Raw genomic sequence first — 19,855 nt, 5'->3', positions numbered from 1 at the left:
TAAAAAAAAAGTCATTTAGTAAGTTTCACAGTATAATTAAGAACAACTTGTATTAGAAAAAATTATTTGATGTCCTTGGAAGCTCAGAGTTTAGTAACTGTACTTTGCCATCAAAGATGCCAGACGTGGTTTGCTGGGCAGAGCCTAAGAATGCAAAGATAAAACAATTCAGATACAAAAACTTTTTTCCCTTGGGAGTAAAGTTTTTTTCTTTTTTAAATTATTTTTTAAGATAGGAGACAAAATACTAGGACACTCATGTACTCACCCACAAGATTAAACAGATGTTAATATTTTACCATGTTTGTTTCCTACCTCCCATTTTTTAAAAAACAGTAAAGCATAACAGATGTAACTAAAATACCATTCCCCTTTTTCCACTTCTCCTTCACCAGAGGTAATCATTTCCTCGAAGTTGGTATGTATTCTATTTGTGTACTTTTACTACATGTGTATGTATCTGTACATAGACTGATTTTTGTGTGTGTTAAACTTTTGTGTAAGTGGTATTTATTTCCATACCAAGGACAGTTAAATTGCTTCTGCTTTTTTCACCATTCCCAGTGATGCTGCGGTTAATATCCTTTCTGTGCAAATACGGGAACCTTTCTTTCCCACAGACCACCTCAAATGGTATTGCTCAGGGGTGGGCAGCTTCACCTCTACCTGTTTCCAGATTGCTCTCAAAAAGAATCGGAGCAGGAGCCTTCGGTGAACGGTTGTTTGGAATTCCTCTTTCCTGACATCCTTGCCAACAGTTCTAATTAGGCTTCTAAATTGTTGCCAGTTTTAATAGGTATAAGATGTTACCATAGCATTTTAATTTCTAGTTCACTGAGTGAGACCAAGTATCTTTTCATACATCTGTATGGGCTTTTCAAGTTTACTTCTCCGTGAATTCAGTGCTCCTGTGCTCCTGTCGTTTGCCACCATTCTGTTAGGTTGTTTGTTGACTTTGTTGGATATGGATGTTGCATATGTATTGTCTCTGTCTGCAACTTGTCTGCACTCTGCTTATGTTTTTTTGTTGTTCTTGAGGGGAGTTCGCAACGGTGTTTGTCATGTAGGCTTCAGTTTCTCTTTGTCATACCGTCCTTTGTTATCAGGGTGGTACAGTCCTTAAGTGAGGGGTTGAGCGGGACTGCTCTTTTCTGTTCTCTGGGAAGTTTTGTCTGAGCCGATCTCTTCCTTGAGTGTTTGGTAAAGCTCTCCTGTAAAACCACGTGGGCCTAGTGGCCTTTGGTATTACGTGATTAGATTCATGGGGAGGTAGGTAGTATGTGGACTTTTGTTACTGGTCTTTTATGGCTATTGGTCTATTCAGGTTTTTTATTTATTGACAATTTTTTGATATGTTTTTTTCTAGGAGATTGCCTCTTTCATTTGGTGTTTTAAAATTTATTATCAGATGTTATTCCTAGTATTTTCATATTATGTGAATTTACACCATATTTGTAAGTTATGTCCCTTGTTAAATTGCTGGTATTTGTGCTTTCTCTTCTTTCTTAATCTATCCTATTGTGTTGATGTGGCTTATTATTTATTTTCTTTTTTGTTAATTTCTTTTCATAATTTTACATTCTTTGGGTGTGCTCTATATAAAAATACGGCAACCTTTTCATGTGCTTATTATCAGCTCCTTAATTTTCAGACTTTCTGTATATGTGCATTTAAAGCTAATTGATTTACCGTTAAGATCTGTTTTAGCCCTCTCCCACAAGTTATGAAACGTCATGTATTTATTGATCAGTTTTAACATTTCTGTCGGCCATTATGACTTTCTATGTGAATTATTTAGTAAATTTAAAAAATTTTCAGATGCCTTAGGGATTTTTGGTTCATATTTTTTCTATTAATTTTTAATTGAATTGCATTGTACTCTGAACATGCACTATGAGGTATTGATTTCTTGGTATTTTGTGAGATTTGCTTTGTGGTATCCTAATTGGTCATTTAAAAAAGGTAATGTTTAATGTGTGCTTGAAAAAAAATGTTCATTTTTAAATATTGGCTTCAAGGCTAGATATATCCATTAGATAAATCTTGTTACTTTTTTTCCCCCAGTGTTTATTTGGTTTTGAGAGAGAGAGACAGACAGACACAGAATCCGAAGCAGGCTCCAGGTTCCGAGCTGTCAGCACAGAGCCCAGCGCAGGGCTCTAACCCATGAACCGTGAGATCGTGACCTGAGCTAAAGTTAGAGGCTTAACCGACTGAGCCACCCAGGAGCCCCAAAGCCTGTGACTTTTGTTAAAGTCTTCTATATTCATACTAATTTTTGTCTGTTTCCTTGAGAGTGAGTCTTTGTTAAAATCTCTTAAGATTATGGCTTTGTCATTTTCTCTTCATAGTTCTCTCAGCTTTTGCTATAAATATTTTGAATTTGTGCAGTTAAAGGAATTAGACTTCCTAGTGCCTTTAGCATCCCAGTGAATTGTTTCAATATTATACAGTGACATTAATCTTTAATAGTGCATTCTACCTTAAAGTCTGTCCTCACTCAGCTATTTGGCATATATTTTTACGGCCTTCCCCTGCTTTAATTACTTTTTAGTTTTCTTGTTTTTTGTTTGTTTTAGAGAGAGAGAGAGCATGAGCGGGGGAGAGGGGCGGATGGGGGGGAGGAGAGAATCCCAAGCAGGCTCCATGTGCAGTGCAGAGCCCGACTTGGGGCTCGGTCCCACAACCCTGGGAATCATGTCCTGAGCCGAAATCAAGAGTTGGACACTCTGAGCCACCCAGGCACCCCTACCTTTTTATTTTTTAACTTAGTTCCTTTATTACTTTTAAAATCTGTCTTGTAGCTGGTTGTAATCAAATCTGAGACATGCTGTCTTTTAGCTGGTGGGTTCAAGATGTTGATACTACAATTACATATTACGTATATCACAGTATTACTGTAAAATGAACACCTGCGAGTCCACCGCCACCTGCATGAGAAATAGAATATTACAGGGAGTAGTAGCTTCCGGGCTGGGCCACTCACACGGTTTTTGTGAGGATGCAGTACGGAAAATAGGGAAAACAACCTGGCTGGAGGCCTCAGCAGCAGTTGCTTCTTTAAGGAGAGATGGGATCAAGGATATGACAGAGTGGATTCCAGCAGTTGTTGAATTTGGGGTGACGTTTATTGAGCCCTGCAGGTGCTGGGAAAGTACTTTACCTGGATTATCTTCAATTTGTCTTCACATCAGCTCGTATAGAAGGAATCACGACATTCTCAGTTTACAGATGAGGAGATGAGGTGGAGAGGTGATGTCATTTTGGCCAGGGCATCAGAGCTGGAACCTGACAGAGTCGTGACGCCAGCCCAGGCAGTCTGCTTCTCAGCCATCTGTGCTTTGCTGCCTGTAAATGACCCGTGTGGCCCTCCTTATAACACCCAGGTTCTGTGTTCATTGGCACTTTCTTTTAGGATTCCTTTTCTGGCGATGCAATTCCACAGGTCCACACTGGGTTTAATTCGATTTACAAGAGAAAACGAGCATGTGAAAAAACCTAGGCTTTAGGTCTGTGGACAGGGCCATCTTCACACCTCAATTTAGAATTGCTTCTTTTCTCGGCAGAGAACCTTTCTGTGCCTGGGTGGCTCAGTCGGTTAAGCATCTGGCTCATGGTGCGTGAGATCGTGCACTGCGTCAGGCTCTGTGCCGACAGCATGTAGCCTGCTTGAGATTCTCTCTCCCTCTCTGTCTCTCTGCCCCTCCCCCCACACTGTTGAACTGTCCTTCTCTCTAAAAATAAATAAGCTTAAAAGAGAAGAAAGAAAACCTCCCTGAAGACTGTGATCCCCACAGGCCTGGCAGAATGCCCTTCTTCTGTGTTCCTGCCACCTGTGCTTGTCCTGTGGCGCATGTCTTCTGCTGCACCGTATTTGGTGGTTGACACGGCCTCTTCGTCCCGCCAGGACAGGGCTGCCGTGTTTACTTCTCTGTCTCTAATACTCAGCACAGCGTCTGGGCCCCATGAGAGTTCATAAGTGACACATGTTTGTCCTTCTTAATGATAGAGTAAATTAATGTATTAAACTAGAAGAACTAGTAATAAAAGTAGTTTTATATTGAGTATTTACTATATTCCAGGCACCATACAGGCTTACCTCATTTATTGCACTTCACGGATACTCTTTTTTCCCAAACCAGGTTTGTGGCGATCCCCCATCGAGGAAGTCTGTCGATGCCATTTTCCCAACAGCATTTGCTCACTTTGTGCCTCTATTACATTTTGTTCGTTCTTGGAATATTTCGGACTTTTTCATTGCTGTTACATTTATGGTTTATATGTGATCAGTGATCATGACTCAGTGAAAGCTCACATGATGGCTAGCATTCTTCAGCAATAAAGTACTTCCTAATTAAGGTTTATGCATTGTGTTTTTTTAGACATCATGCTGTCGCACAGTTAATAGACTACCGTATGGTATAAATACAACTTTTGTGTACACAGTAAAATTGAAAACTTCATTTGACTCACTTTAATTGCACTGATATGTACCAGAGCCTGCCATATCTCTGAGGTATATCTGAAATTAAATTTTTTACATACCATATACAGATAGTTGTAATACCAAGTTATGATTTACCTAAAAACTTTATTTCATTTAATCCTACGGTAATCCTGGGAGATGAGTATTATTGTCACTCCTTTCACAGATGATGGGCTGAAGCTCAGATTACGTGACTTGCCTAAGGCCAGCCACTGTTTGAACAGTAGAGCCTGGATTTGAACCCATATCTGTCTGACTCTCAGTACTGTGGTCTTTGTGTTTAGCATAATTGCTTCTCGGGACATTTCCACAGTTGAGTCACAGTGGAGAAATCACAGAATTCCTTGATCTTGAAAATTTTCTGGGAAGCCTTGCCCCAGTGTTGTACTGACTTGTCTTAACAGGAGAATAACACAACAACAAAATAGGTTCAGTTTTGCTTGGCCATGATTCCTTGTTGTACGCTCGCTTTTAGAGCATACAGGACCTCGGCATGGATTGCACCAACATGTTTAAAAAAGGAAATAGCTTTTGTGTACCTGTTACAATAGCATTTGTCTTGGTCAACACAAAATTGGCTTGATAAGCCAGATTGACTTTTAGATTCAGATGTGTCACGTAAGTATATCGTGATGGTTACTTATGATCAGCATTGAAAAATGTTTTTTTAATGTTTGTTTACGTTGAGAGAGAGAGAGCATCCACGAGTGAGGGAGGGGCAGAGAGAGAATCCCAGGCAGACTCCACGCTGTGCATGGAGCCTGATGTGGGGCTTGATTGCACCAACCATGAGATCATGACCCGAGCCGAAATCAAGAGTTGGACACTTAACCAACTGAACCACCCAGGCGCCCCTGAATATTGTATTCTCAATGAGACGTGGACTAGATAATGGGTGAGATCTAAGCTAGTGTTAATGAGTTGGTCTGGCTGACTCTTCTGTTGATCAGAGACAGTAAAGAGACTGAGACAGTCTTATACAGATTGAGCCCCTAAGCATTAGCTAAAGCTTTTCTTTTTATTACCCTAACTTTGTGTGCTCACAGTGCCATTCATTTCCAGAACTAGTGATTTGTATATTCAAGGGTATTAGCTGATTTTACTAAGAGTTGTATTTAACATTTTGAGTAACACCAAGTTTTGTTTTTTTTTTTTAACAGTAAAAACACACCTATAATTTACAAATTGTATTTTGGTGAAAAGATTTAGCATTCTTGTTCACTATGTCTGCTAATGCAGTTGATTAAATAAAAATCTTTGTGGTTCTAGAAATTTGGATCCTTGTAATTTGGTGGCATGTCCTTGGCAGTAGCTATTTCTGAACATAAAACTTGACAGTTCTTACTAGTTGACATTGACCGTGATATATAGATACTTGAGAGTTTGGGGTGGAGGTAATAAAGGAAAAATGATTCTGAGCAAACCTACAAACTCTGTGGTGTTGGTGTTACACAGTACGTTTGTTTCTCTCTTCTTTCAGACTGGTCGAATTGACAAATCCTACCCTACAGTATGTGGCCACACGGGACCGGTGCTCGACATAGACTGGTGCCCGCACAACGATCAGGTCATTGCCAGCGGTTCAGAGGACTGCACGGTTATGGTAAGCTCCCAGGGGGTGGCATGCACACAGGCCAGTGAGACCTACCTACGACTTTCAAAAAGCATGTGTGTGCAGAGGCTTGAAAAGCAGAAAGTCATAGCAGTTTTGATTGTCCATTGGATTATACCATGATTTAGTGAGATGAAAGGACAACTGTAGCCAAGCCTTTTATAAGCCCTTCTATCAAAGAGGTTGTACTGTATTGTTTTTCTTCTTCTTTTGTATGAGCATGCATGTGGACGTGCTTATTGGCTGTTGTCACGTCTGCTCCATGGGAAGATTTTGAGGACAGTAAAATGACCTTCCAGTAATTCTGTGAATGTCACTGGACCACATAACTCCTCTCCCTCCCCCAAAAGGAAAGAAACTACCAACATGAATGGAAACTTTATAGTGAAATAAGATGCCAAAGGTTATACATATAAAATGGGATATATCACATATATTGGGAAATTGAAAAGTTTTGCAATAAGTAAAGTGCTTATTTTCAAGCTAACGTCAGAAGGTGTGTTCTGTCTAGTTTGACCCTGGTTAAGAAATTCCTTCTTATTCACGTAGACAAACAATATGAAAGAATTTTAAAGTAAGTTCTTTACATTCCCCCATTTAGATTCCAAAAGCAGATTATGTGTGAAACCAGGCTTTGGGATGCTTTTTAATGTCAAGCGTCTTGTTCTTGATTATGTTCTTCTTAGCCTTGAAATGTAATTGTGGGTTTGGATCAGTTTTTAATCCTAGCCCCAAATATGTTGAAAGGTTAACATAGGCACAGATGGGGAGTAATGCATTAAGAGCTGAGCTAAGTGAAGGCCGTGCCTGCGTCAGTTACAGGCGCTCTCACGCATGTCAGGTGCAGAGCTTGGAGACCACTCTTACTTCCCTCTTCATTTTCTGTGGACCGAGCCAGACTTACAAACCGTGTTTGGAAGGCTTTTTTATTAATTAAAATTATTTGACATAAACAAATTAATGCCTGAACTGTGTCATTTAAACATTTACTCATTTTTCCTCATGGACTTTTGGCTGAGGAGAGCTCCTCCTGTGATGTCCTAATTTTGGCAGCCAAATCATATTAAGGAAATATGTTAAAAGGAACTGTTCTGCTTAGTGTGCCTTGCTAAATTGATCATTTTCATGGCTGCAGACACATTTTACTAAAGGAAAGGAACATTGTTTAGACCCTTGATGCCCAAATCTTAAACTGAGAGTATTAACTTCTCTTGAAGAAGCAAGTTTGATTCATCTGAAAAATAAAACAAAAACAAAACAAAAACGCTTTTTATTATAAAACACGCTAAATAAACAGGTAAGGGAGTTCAGTTAGGTGAATCCCGTGTAACCACTGCCCAGGTCAGGAAATAGAACTTTGCCAGCCTTCTCAGACTCTCCCTGTGCCCCTTCCCTGTCATAAACACTCCCCCCACCTCCCTCCCTCCAAAAGTATCCGCTACTCCCCCTCGTCATTCTCCATGGTTTTAATCACCCAAACGTGTATTTCTAGACGCTATAGCTCAGTCTTGCCACTTTAAAGAACTTGGTACATCTTTTGTAACCTCTTGCTCCTCTTCCATCGTTTTCTTGTCCTTGACAATGAATCTGATGAAGAAGCCCGACCTTTGACCTGCATCTTTCAACTTCGTTTCTGATGATTGCACATGCATGGTGCATTTCAACATATTCCTCTGTCCTCTAAATTCCCTATAAATTGGCAGCTGGATCCTGAAGTGTGATCACGTTCAGGCTCGATCCCCTTGGCAAGATGATAGCTAGTGTTACGTTCTTTGATCAAGAGGCCCGTGATACCAGGATGATTTGTGCAGCCGTTGATGTTCAGCACCCAGATCCAGCAGATCCTTAGGGGTCGCAAAATGGTGATATTAAATTGTGTTACTTTGTTTTCAATTTTTAGCAGGTAAAAATTGTAAGGGGATGCCCCCTCTTATCTACTATTTGGCCAGTAGTACTGTTCATATAGGAAAGTAGGACAGATGCTTGAATCTCTCCTTTTGTTTACTCAGTTTTCAAGATAATGAATTGGTTCTCTCTCTTCCTCAGAAGACGACCAGTTAGGGTTTTTCCCCCTTTCATGTCATTTTGAATTCATGGATTGGAACATCTTTCGTGGGTTTTGATTCATTACAATTCTTACCTCAAAGCCCAGGTCATCCACTCTTTGTTAATAGGAACTTGTTCAAGGTTCCTGAGTCCTTTGACATACCCTGGTTGTTTTTGATAGCTTCCCTGGTATTTGGTGTGGTAAGGTGCTCCGTGCTCATCTTGGACATCTCTTCACCTACACTTCATATCAGTCATTTCTCTCCGAAGCTCTGGTTTCTTTCTTTTTTTCTTTTCTTTTTTCTTTTTTTTTTAATTTTTAATGTTTATTTTTGAGAGAGAGACAGACAGACAGACAGACAGACATAGCATGAGCGGGGGAGGAGCAGAGAGAGAGAGGGAGACACAGATTCGAAGCAGGCTCCAGGCTCCGAGCTGTAAGCACAGAGTCCGACGCGGGGCTCGAACCCACGAACCGGGAGATCATGACCTGAGCCGAAGTCGGAAGCTTAACCTAACGAACCACCCAGGTGCCCTGCTCTGGTTTCTTTTAATGGAAAATAGAATTTCTCGATCACAGTCTGGGTGCTAGGAATGGTCATTGTTACCATGGTGATCACTTTTTTTTTTTTTTTCAACATTTATTTATTTTTGGGACAGAGAGAGACAGAGCATGAACGGGGGAGGGGCAGAGAGAGAGGGAGACACAGAATCGGAAACAGGCTCCAGGCTCTGAGCCATCAGCCCAGAGCCTGACGTGGGGCTGGAACTCACGGACCGCGACCATGGTGATCACTTTTTAAAGACTTGGCAGTAAATGGGGCTAGAATATACATATATATTTAAAGATAAGATACCATGTGACCTCACTTTAATATTCCCTGTTAAAATTCTGGACTATATAGTTTTAATCTAACCTTCACTATTGCATCTCTACCTTCTTGCATACTGAGAATCCGGGGTCTGAAGGGCTCAGGGGTGAATTAGACTGCCCTGATCTGTCCCATGTCTCATGCTTTATTACTATTACATACAACAGATTCAAAGCAAAAATACTGTTGTGAACACCATAAATCAGTTTATGATTACTGAAAATAGTTTCCACAACTTTTTTTTTTAATGTTTATTTATTTTGAGAGAGAGAAGGAGAGAAAATCCTCCAAGTAGAGGAGGGGCAGAGAGAGAGGGAGAGAGAGAATCCCAAGCAGGAGCCCCGGAAAGCTACAACTTTTTAATCTGCGCTATTTCTGTTCTCCCTCTTTAAAAATGATGTACTGATGGGGGCGCCTGGGCGGCTCAGTCGGTTAAACGTCCAGCTTTGGCCCAGGTCATCATCTCACGGTTCGCGGGTTCGAGCCCCGCATCAGGCTCTGTGCTGACAGCTCAGAGCCTGGAGCCTGCTTCGGGTTCTGTGTCTCCCTCTCTCTCTGCCCCTCCCCTGCTCACACTCTGTCTCTCAAAAATAAATAAACATTAAATTTGTTTTTAAAAAAATGATGTACTGATGTACTCTGGGGGTGCTTGGGTGGCTTAGTTGGTTGAGTGTCCTTTGGCTCAGGCCATGATCTCATGGTTGTGGGACTGAGCCCCACAAGAGGCTCTGCTGAGCATGGAACCTGCTTAAGATTCTCCCCCTCCCTCTCCCTCTCCTTCTCTCCCAGCTTGCACGAACTCCACTCTTGCTGTCTCTAAAATAAAAATAAATAAATAAAAATCAAATGAGGTGCTCTGTAATTCCAAGATCACATAGCCATTATATTTAACAGCCTCTCCTTAGTTCTGTAGGCATCCGTATTTAGTGCTCTCCATAGGTCCTTATGTTGACGTCTTTCTAGTCACTTAGACCATCTGAAGCTCCTTCCCAGGTAGATTCTAGACCTCAGTACACTAGAACCCAACCAGAGAGTGCTCGCCTCTGGACAGGCCCCACACTGAGGAGAAATTCTCAAGAATGGAATCAAAAGAAAAGGCTCATGGGAACAATATTTTCTAAGTTCTTCTACATAGATAATGGCTGGTCTGTGATCTTTACAAATTTGAAGGTGAGTTTTTCTGGATATAAAATCTTTGGTTCACAGTCTTTACTCAAGTATGTAAATATATTATTCCATTTTTTTTTTTTTTTGTCATAAAGTGTTGTTGTCAAAAGAAATCCGATAATCTAATTCTTTCTCCCTTGTAAACCATATATTCTTTTTGCCTAGATGTTCATAAGATTTTTTTTCTTAGAACATAGTAATCTATGGGGCTGGCTGGCTCAGTCAGTTAAGCAAGCATGCGATTTCAGCTCAGGTCGTAATCTCACGGTTCGTGGGTTCGAGCCCTGTGTTGGACTCTGTGCTGACAGCTCAGAGCCTGAAGCCTGCTTCGGATTCTGTGTCTCCTCCCTCTGCCCCTCCCCTGCTGATGCTCTGCTCTCTCTCAAAAATAAATAAACATTAAAAAAAAACTTTTTTGGGGCGCCTGGGTGGCGCAGTCGGTTAAGCGTCCGACTTCAGCCAGGTCACGATCTCGCGGTCCGTGAGTTCGAGCCCCGCGTCGGGCTCTGGGCTGATGGCTCGGAGCCTGGAGCCTGTTTCCGATTCTGTGTCTCCCTCTCTCTCTGCCCCTCCCCCGTTCATGCTCTGTCTCTCTCTGTCCCAAAAATAAATAAACGTTGAAAAAAAAATTAAAAAAAAAAAAAAAAACAAAACTTTTTTAATATAATAGTAATCTTGCTAGAATATTGTTGGTTATTCTGAGTTGGCATTCCATGGTTTGTGGTATGTTTTTGGGTTTGGTTTGGCTTTGTTTTTTGAAGAGAGAGCTGGAGCATGTGCCCACGAGCTGGGGGCGGGGGGAGGTAGGGTGGTGAGAGGGGAGGAGAGAGAGAGAGAAGAAAATCCCAAGCAGGCTTCACACCCAGTGTGGAGCCTGACTTGAGGCCCAATCCCATGATCCTGGGATTATGACCTGAGCCAAAATCAAGAGTTGGATGCTCAACTAACTGTGAGCCACCCAGGCACCCTATGGTACGTTCTTTCAGTATAAGGTTTCAGGTCTTTTTCCCCCTCCCAGGAATGTTTTCTTCAGTTACAGTCTTTGTATTTGTTCTGTTTTCCTGCCTTGGTTTTCTTCTTCAGGGACTCCTGTTAATCCATATGCTTTGTTTTCTTTACCTGTCTCCAGTATTGTTTAGTTTTTCTCCCAACCTTATTTCTAATTTTGAAAAAATTTTGCTACCTTACTTTTGAGTTTTTCAAGTTCTGATTTATGTGTCCTGGATTTTATTTTGTTTTGAAATAGTATGTGATGGTTTTTACCTCCTTTTGAGCATACCTTCTTAGCATTCTTTCTTTAATTTTTTTTTTTTAATTTTTAGTGTTTATTTTTTTTTTGAGAGGCAGAACATGCGCAGGGGAGGGGCAGAGAGAGAGGGAGACACAGAATTTGAAGCAGCCTCCAGGCTCTGAGTTGTCAGCATAGATCCCAGCCAGGCTCGAAATCACAAACTGTGAGATGATGACCTGAGCCGAAGTCAGCCGCTCAACCGACTGAGCCACCCTGGTGCCTCCTTTCTTAGCATTCTTTTATTGTTTATAGGAATGCTATTCTATGCCTTATTCTCTTTGTTTCTTATAGTAATTTGGGGGGCCTTGGCTTTTTTTTCCTTTTAAATTTCTTATGTTTATTTTTGAGAGAGAGAGAGAGAGAGAGAGAGAGAAAACGTGAGGAGGGGAGGGGCAGAGAAAGAGGGAGACAGAATCCGAAGCAGGCTCCAGGCTCTGAGCTATCAGCACAGAGCCTGATGCAGGGCTCAAACCCACGAACCTCAAGATCATGACCTGAGCCAAAGTCGGCCGCTTAACCGACTGAGCCACCCAGGCGCCCCTTCTTATTTTCATGTGCATTTAGAGTCATTCGGAGGTGGCTTAGTGCACATAGCCAACCTAACTTCACAGAGCTCCCCCGTCTGTCCTTTCCAGGGGGCGTTCAGAATCATGGTGGCTTGCTTTCTTAGATTTCCTAGCCTGCCTTTCTTTGTTTTTGTCATTCCTTTGCCCCTCTGACTTCTGTCTTTCTCAGATTTGTTTCCATTCCTTGGAATTTCTCACTGTGGGGCCTGTCTCAGAAAGGAGCCCTTTCTGGTTGACCTGTGGAGTACGGGGTCTGGACTGAAGTCTAGATTGCTCCAGCCCCTTCAGACCTTTGTATTCAGGTCCCCGTCCTCACCTGCTATTGGAGAGGACAAAAACCTTCCCAGTTTCCATTGCTAGTGTCATAAGGGCCTACTGGTGTCAGGTCTGTGAAGCACCCCATTGCTGCCCCATGACTTTTCCACACAGAGACCGATAGATAATACACAGGTCACGTGGCTATTGGTGGTTTCCTCCTCCCACTTGCATTTGGGGATTATCACCTAGTTCTGGGTTTTTGTTTTGTTATCTGCTTGCTCTGTGTTTTTATGGAGAGATTTGGGAAGATCCCAAAACTGTGCTTGCCGCTAACACCACCATCCTTCCAGAATTTTCTTTGTTGCCCTTTTATTGGTATTGCCAGACTAAACATTTTGTAAATTGAGTCATGCTTTGAGGTAAATCCTCCCCCTAGTTTATTTTTTTAAGCTCTTAAGAATGGCACTGATATTTTAATCGTTTAAGGTCCCCCAAATAATTTGTTTTTATTATTGGGGCAATTACAAGAAGCTTTTGTAGCTTAGCAGTTGAAATGAAATTTTGAAGAAATAGTTGATTGTCTCCTACCCCACCTCTTAATACCTCATTTTCCACTTTGTTCTCCTAAAGGTGAAAGAACACTATATGATAGATCAGACAGTTTCAAACAAAACCATTTTAACATTTTATGTTTACTTTATATTTTAAGCAATCTCTGTGCCCAACATGGAGCTCGGACTCAACAACCTGAAATCAAGAGTCGCATACTTACTGATTGAGCCAGCCAAGCGCTCCAACACCATTTTTTTTTTTTTTTTTTTTTTTTTAAACAGAAAAGCTTTCTTTAGTTTCCCAAGCCTAGGCTGTTGGTGGTAACCCAGAGCTACAAATAGTAGATAGTGTAACAAAGCCTCATTATAGCAGGGGAAGAATACTGAGAAAAGCTCAAGATGGAGAATTGGGAGCATGTGTATAGGCCACTTAAATGCTCTCAGCCTCAGTTGCCTTACACGTAAAATAACAACAACAATAACAACACCAACGAGGAAGCTATGAATACATAGTGAGTTACTATTTTTTACAGTGTAGCTATAGCAGAGTCATAGCAATGAGAAGATCTTTAGTAAATATTCAGTAAAAAAAAAAAAAGTACAATAGAACCACTTTGTCAAATGAATTGTAAAAGAATTAGGTTAATTTTTAAAACTGCTTTTTGTATTGGGGCTTCTGGGTGGCTCAGTCGGTTAAGCATCTGACTTCAGCTCAGGTCATGATGTCACAGTTTGTGGATTTGGACCCCGCATCGGGCTCTGTGCTGACAGCTCAGAGCCTGGAGCCTGTTTCGGATTCTGTGTCTCCCTTTCTCTCTGCCCCTCCCCTGATCACACTCTGTCTGTCTCTCAAAAAATAAACGTTAAAAAATATTTAGAACCTCCCCCCCCCCCCCCCCCGCTTTTTGTATTAATAGTCTAATTCCACTGAGCAGTTAGGCACTGATTTGTTAATGTGGCAAAAGCATTGATTCAATGACAGTGATGTCCCTTTGATCGCAGGTTTAGGAAAAGGAATGCCAGGCTGATGGCACATACCTTCATGTTTTACAGATGGCTTCTTTAAGCAGCCCCAAAAGCGAATTATATTGGCATAGTTTACCTTTCTTGTACTACTTTTTGAAGCTGTGTTTTACACCGGCAAAAAGGAATTCTACAAATCCTCCTCCCAGAAATTAGACTGTGCTCCTAGGTTTTCCAGACTTTTCATACCGTGAGTTCTTTTCTCCAACAGTGTGTTCTCACGGAGAGTTTTAAAGATTGTGGCTGCTGAGTATTTTACTTGGGAAGAGTTTAGCTCTAAGAAAATATTACTGCTTTCCATAGCACAAAGAGCAGCCAAGTTAAGTTTAGTGAATGATCTCGATTCAGTGCTGTTGCTTATCTGCAGGGTAGTAATCAAACACAAATGCAAAAAATGGCTGATTCACACAGTGGGTTGCATAATTGTTTTTTCCAGAGTCAGGGAGAGGGAAAGATCTTGCAGAGTATTTGTCTTATTTGTGTCTAGCCCATCCCAAATGAAGTTTAAGTGGACGTTTTTCCCTTCTCCCAAATCAATTTTACACTTGGGTGGAAATCAGCAAAGATAAACTCCCTGTTTTATATGTTGTTGCTTCTGTTATACATTTTCCTAATACAGTTTTTGCCTTGAAATAAAAATGGAAGCGATATTGTAGTTGGTGATGAGAGTGAATTCCTCAAGATTTCTGACCCCTTGGTCATTCGGCAGATGGCATCTGGGCCATTTGCTAGTGGGTATTGTAACCTGGGCAGATCAGAGCCCAGCTCTCAGTTCTTGATTTTGCCAAAACTAATGTTGTTCTTAACGTCATGGTTCACTGAGGCACATCCTGACTCCTTACATGCTGCCCCGTGGGTATTGGATAGGCAGCCTCTGTCAGGGATCCTGCCACTGCTGTAGAATCTGCGAGCCTCCTCCCGTCTCCTCTCATCTCTTTTCTTCATTTTCTCTTTGGAATTGGTTTCCTTCACATTTAAAAATATAGCCTTTTGGGGGGATAGCCCTTTTTATGGCTGTAGCCCTAGTGCCTAGACCAGTAGCAAGTTCAGAATGGGGGATTGAAATAGGGAAGAGGTGTCTGGAAACGCTTCCCGTAACGTTTAAATTTTGCACTGTTTGAGATTTAACAAAACCATCAAACAAATTGCACTTTAAAATTACTCCTTGAGAGAAATCCACGTTTCATTTTCATCACTTTTTTTTTCTTTTTCTTTTTCTTTTTCTTTTTCTTTTTCTTTTTCTTTTTCTTTTTCTTTTTCTTTTTCTTTTTCTTTTTCTTTTTCTTTTTCTTTTTCTTTTTAAGATTTTAAATAATCCCTACACTCAACGTGGGGCTTGAGCCCACAGCCCTGAGATCGAGTTGTACGCTCCACTGATTGAGTCAGCCAGGCACCCCATTCATCACTTTTTTCTTATTGGAGCTGTTCTCTTGAGCTGTCCTTTTTCCATTTTCAGAATTCCACATGTTGAAAAGGATTCCAGTGATACATTAGTTCCTGAACATGCACTTAAAAGTTGTTGTTTTTTTTTTTTTTTCCAGAACCACAATGGGTTTTTACTGATTGATTCACTTTTTCATGTGGAAGCCCTTGGGACTGATTATGGTTTTTTTTCCCCCCAGAACGAAACATTGCCATAGCAATGTCCAGTCCAAATAGAAAATCTCAGGAATACACAGTATTATTTGAAAAACAAAACAAAGCAAAAAAATCAAGTGGAGGAAAGAGATAGCTTGTCCCTGCCGTGCTGAAATGCTCAGTCTGGGCACAGCAGGGAGAGGGTGGTTGACTCCTGTTTTCCTCTCTGCTCACTGACGTGTTTTTGAAAAAGCTGATTGGTTTTGGAGTACTAGCTTTAGCCACGGTAACAGATGCTAATAGACCTGCATAGAGATCAGAGCTGTTCTCATTTGTGCTAATTGGCCTAGGCACGTATTAGAGCTTTCGCACATAATACCTTGGATGTAAATTAGAAAGTGCTGAATTAATTTGAAGACAAGGTTCTTGAAGGAAATCCTGGTGTTCACATCCTGAAAATATATGCAGGGCTCATAGTAACAGCAAGAAAAATAACCACGAACATACAATAAGCATTTTTTTGGTCAAGCCCTGTTTCATAAGCCCTTATGTGCAATGATTATATTTAATCATTATAACAGCACGGTAAGGCAAGAGTATGTCCCATTTTAAAGCTTAGGAAGCACCAGTCCAGGCAGTAACTGGTCTGTCGAACGAAGGTCACCCTTTTTGCACTGTTTCACATTAGGGGAATGCTTTGGGTATGCAAGGTGGTTTAGCTCGTTTGATGCTTCCAGTAATGCCTGTAAGCGGATCCTGGCCCCGTATCAAGCAAGGAAATTGAAGCTTCCAGAAGTGAAACCCCTTCTTAATGCTAACACAGCCAGTTAGCGTCCCAGCTGTGACAGGAGCCGGGCCGGTGTCCTTTCTCCGCACCAGCCCGCGTCCCACATTACACACGAGAAGACTAAACATGTACCGAGCGGACCTTCTGCTTTGTTGTCCCTGCCCTGCCGGTGGTGAGACCTCTTCAGTCCGGACTGGAAGGCCACTGCTTGGAAGCTGCGGACAACCCTAAAAAGGGCAGAGAGCCATGTAAGGACAGCCTGTGAGTAGGGCTAGTGGGCGCCAGCCAGGGGGGCGTGCTCGCTTGATGGAGAAAGGCTCACGGGTCTCCAGCTCCTTCCCGCAGCCCGCAGTGCGCGACGCCACCATCTTTACTTACCAGCGGAGGCAAGGGTTCCGTCGTCTCCTCATTTTAGTTGCATAGACTTTTCCGGCCACTGTCTCCTCCCGCTGTAAATCCTCATGCCTGTGTTACCCCTCCCTTCTTTCCTCTGAGTCCTGGTCGCTACGAGAGGTCATTCCCTCAGAGGGCCTTCCTGAACGTACCAGCCGGGGAGAGCAAGAAAGCAACCTCACGACGCCTGCATTTTCGCTCAGCACGTGGCTTACGGCAGCGTAGCGTTGCTGCCATACACCGCGTGGTTTCCTGGTGCACAAGACAAGTGCCAGCAGCGGCTGACACTCGCAAAGAGCCTGCCTCACGACAGGCATCGCTCTAAACACTTTAGGTTCATATCACATTTGTCCTCCAGACAGCCCTGATGAAAGCAGATTCATTGTTATTCCCATTTTAGAGGTGAGGAAAACTTAAGGCCCAGCAAGTGTAGGTGCAGGTCTCCAAGGTTATGCAGGTGATACCGGGCAGAATCAGGAATTGAACAATCTGTTCTAGTTCTGGGGCCCACGTTCTTAAGCATTGCATTGTTCTGTCTCTGCATTTGGGGGGCACAGGTTGTATGCCAGGCACTGTTCCGGGGCTTATGAACTCATTTCATCCTCACAGCAGCCCTAGAAAGTTTGCCCAGGACCATCAGTGTAAGTGGCCCAGGCAGGGTTTGGACCAGGGTCTATTTGGCTCTGGAGCCCATGCTCCAAGCCCCCACATCACACCAGTTATGTTTGATTTTTGGTCTCCTAGAAGTCTCTGCTTTCTGTTAGACTGTACACCCCTTGAGAGCAGGGCCCGTGCGTGGTCACCCTTTTTCCCCCTTGCCTGGTAATGAGCCTGCCTTATCGTGGCTACTCAAGAGATGTGTTGTGTGAATGAGCGACCAAGGTGGTAAAGTGGGTTAGGAACCATTGAATCTTCTAAAGGTGAAATTAAAAAAGGAATAGTTTCCTCATTTTACAAATTATGTAAGTGTTTTGCCCCATCATTAAAATTTCCTTGCCATCCAAGGAAAACCTGAACGAGAGAGAAGCTAGGGACAGGAGAAGGTAAAGTCCCATCGTGGGCCCCGCTTCCACCTTCATGTTTAAGATTGGTAAATGCTGGCTCTAAACAAAGCCTTGCGTCACTCCATGCCCCATTTGGGATTTAGAGAACACACTATTTAATTGTGGTCAGAGCGGGGTACAGAGGTGTCGCAGACCTTGCAAGAAAACCAGCAGCCCGTGGTTGTGGTGCCATCTGGAGACGGCAGGTGGTATTGCCACTCTTCCGATTCTAAGCCCGGGTCGGAATTCATCTTGGAGAATGCATTTCCTGTTGAGTCACTAAAGTCCCATTTCGTAATTGTTTCTCTGACTTCATGCTTTGATCAAATCAGCAGTTGTTTTCTGTTCCTTATGTTAAAAAACGACAACAACAAAACACAAGACCTGCTCTGCATTCAGATAGCTAAGTTCAATTTGGAGCTGTTTTACCAATCATAAACCTTTGATTATAAAGTAATGTGTATGGGATGAAAGCAACCTATAGTGCTGAGGGTGTTCAGCAGATACCCACATTCTCCAGGGGAGGGGGCCATGGCTCAGGTCTGTTTGGTGGAGAAGAGGGGCAAGGTAGGTTTTCCTTCTGCTTTCTGTGCTCGTTCACAACTGCACTGTTGACAATTTGCTGAATGGTGAGGGTTCAGGGGAAATTAGGTGACATCCTCAACTCAGGCCCTCAAAAGGCCAGGTTTATTTTGCCGTGATTGGCGTAAGGGGTTGTAGTTAGCCTGGGCAGAATTTAGCCGTAAGAATGAACGATCACTTAATTCATGCCTTTTTCCCATTCTTCAGGATGGCAAACTTTTTCTTCTAATTTTTTGCGGGACAGCAGAACTGAGCTGAACCTTAAACACCCATCTAATCCAGATCTTTGCCTTCTGCTAAGCAGTTGAAAACAGACATTGTTTGTCTCCTCCTTAAAAATCCCCAACAAAGGAAAATTCTGTTTCTCACTTGTTCCACTGTTGAGCATGATTTTTCACTGGCAAGTTCTAAATTTTTCGTGAACTAGTTCCTTAAAATCTTTTTTGGTGGTGAATTTACTTATTTGAATACATTAATACTTATTTAATATTTTAATATATTTTAAATATACAAACAATTTAAAATATGTTAACATATTTAATGTGTTTTACTCTCTGTATGTAAAAAGATAATTACTTTAAACTTGAACCTTTTCACAAACTTAAGTATTACTTAATGTCTGGTTTTCTACAGGATTCTTGGTGCTGTTTGGCTTAGTTGTTATTCGGTTCTTTCTTCATAGAGGGTTTCTCTTAATCTTTTAAAACTCATGTCTTCCTCTGTTGTAGTGTCTTATTATCCCTTCCGTCTGATGTTCTTCCCATCCCCGACCCCCTCTACCATGCAGGCACATCCACATTTAAGATATGGTGAATATCCTGTGTGTCTTCACCAGTCAGAAGCATTTTTTAAACTGCTTCATTGAGCTACAGCTCACATACAGTTCACCCATCTAAAGTGTACAATTCAGTGGTCTCGATTTATTCACAGATACGTACAACCATCCCCAGAGACCATTTGCGAACATTTTTCATCACCCCAGAAGGAAACCGTGTACCCATTCACTATCACTGTCCCGAAGTCCCCGGCGCTAAGCAGCCACTAATCAACTTTCTGTCTCTGTGTATTTTTCTGTCCCGGACATTTCATATACACAGAATCCTACGATATGTGGACCTAGTTTTTTTTTTTTACTTCGCGTAATATTTTTGAGCTTCATCCATATTGTAGCATGAATCAGTACTTAATTCCTTTTTGTGGACAAGTAATACTCCATTGTATATAGATCTATCATATTTTGTTTATCCATTTCTCAGTTGCCGGGCATTTGGGCTGTTTCCACATTTTGGCCTTTATGAGTAATGTTGCTGTGAACATTCACATACGAGTTTTTGTGTAGACATATATTTTCATTGCTCTTGGGTTACCTTAGGAGTGATGTTGCTAAGCCGTGTAAACTCTCGTGTTTAATCACTTGAGAGCTGTCAGACTCGTTTCCAAAGCGGCTGCACCATTTTATATCCCCACCAGCAGTGTGTGGGGGCCCTGACTGTCCCACATGCTCGTCGGCACTCGGTATCTGCCTTTTGATTATAGCCGCCCGTGGGCTTGAACTGATGCTTTATTGTGGTTTAGATTTCCGTTTCCCTAATGACTAAAT

General features: G+C 41.9%; 1 protein-coding gene across 3 annotated transcripts in view; it reads left to right on the top strand.

The window, feature by feature from the left end:
• Nucleotides 1-19,855, top strand: part of CORO1C (coronin 1C) — a 76,039-nt gene that overhangs the window by 40,903 nt on the left and 15,281 nt on the right. For all 3 annotated transcript variants that reach the window (XM_086681901.1, XM_086681899.1, XM_086681900.1), the window contains exon 3: nucleotides 5,967-6,089. In XM_086681901.1, the coding sequence (XP_086538027.1) occupies nucleotides 5,967-6,089 (123 nt within the window). The remainder of the gene's footprint in view (nucleotides 1-5,966; nucleotides 6,090-19,855) is intronic.

Source organism: Puma concolor, chromosome D3 (genome assembly GCF_028749965.1).
Source record: "Puma concolor isolate L17-30 chromosome D3, mPumCon1.1.hap2, whole genome shotgun sequence".
Classification (NCBI taxonomy): Eukaryota; Metazoa; Chordata; class Mammalia; order Carnivora; family Felidae; genus Puma; species Puma concolor.
This window is presented reverse-complemented; position numbering and strand designations above follow the sequence as displayed.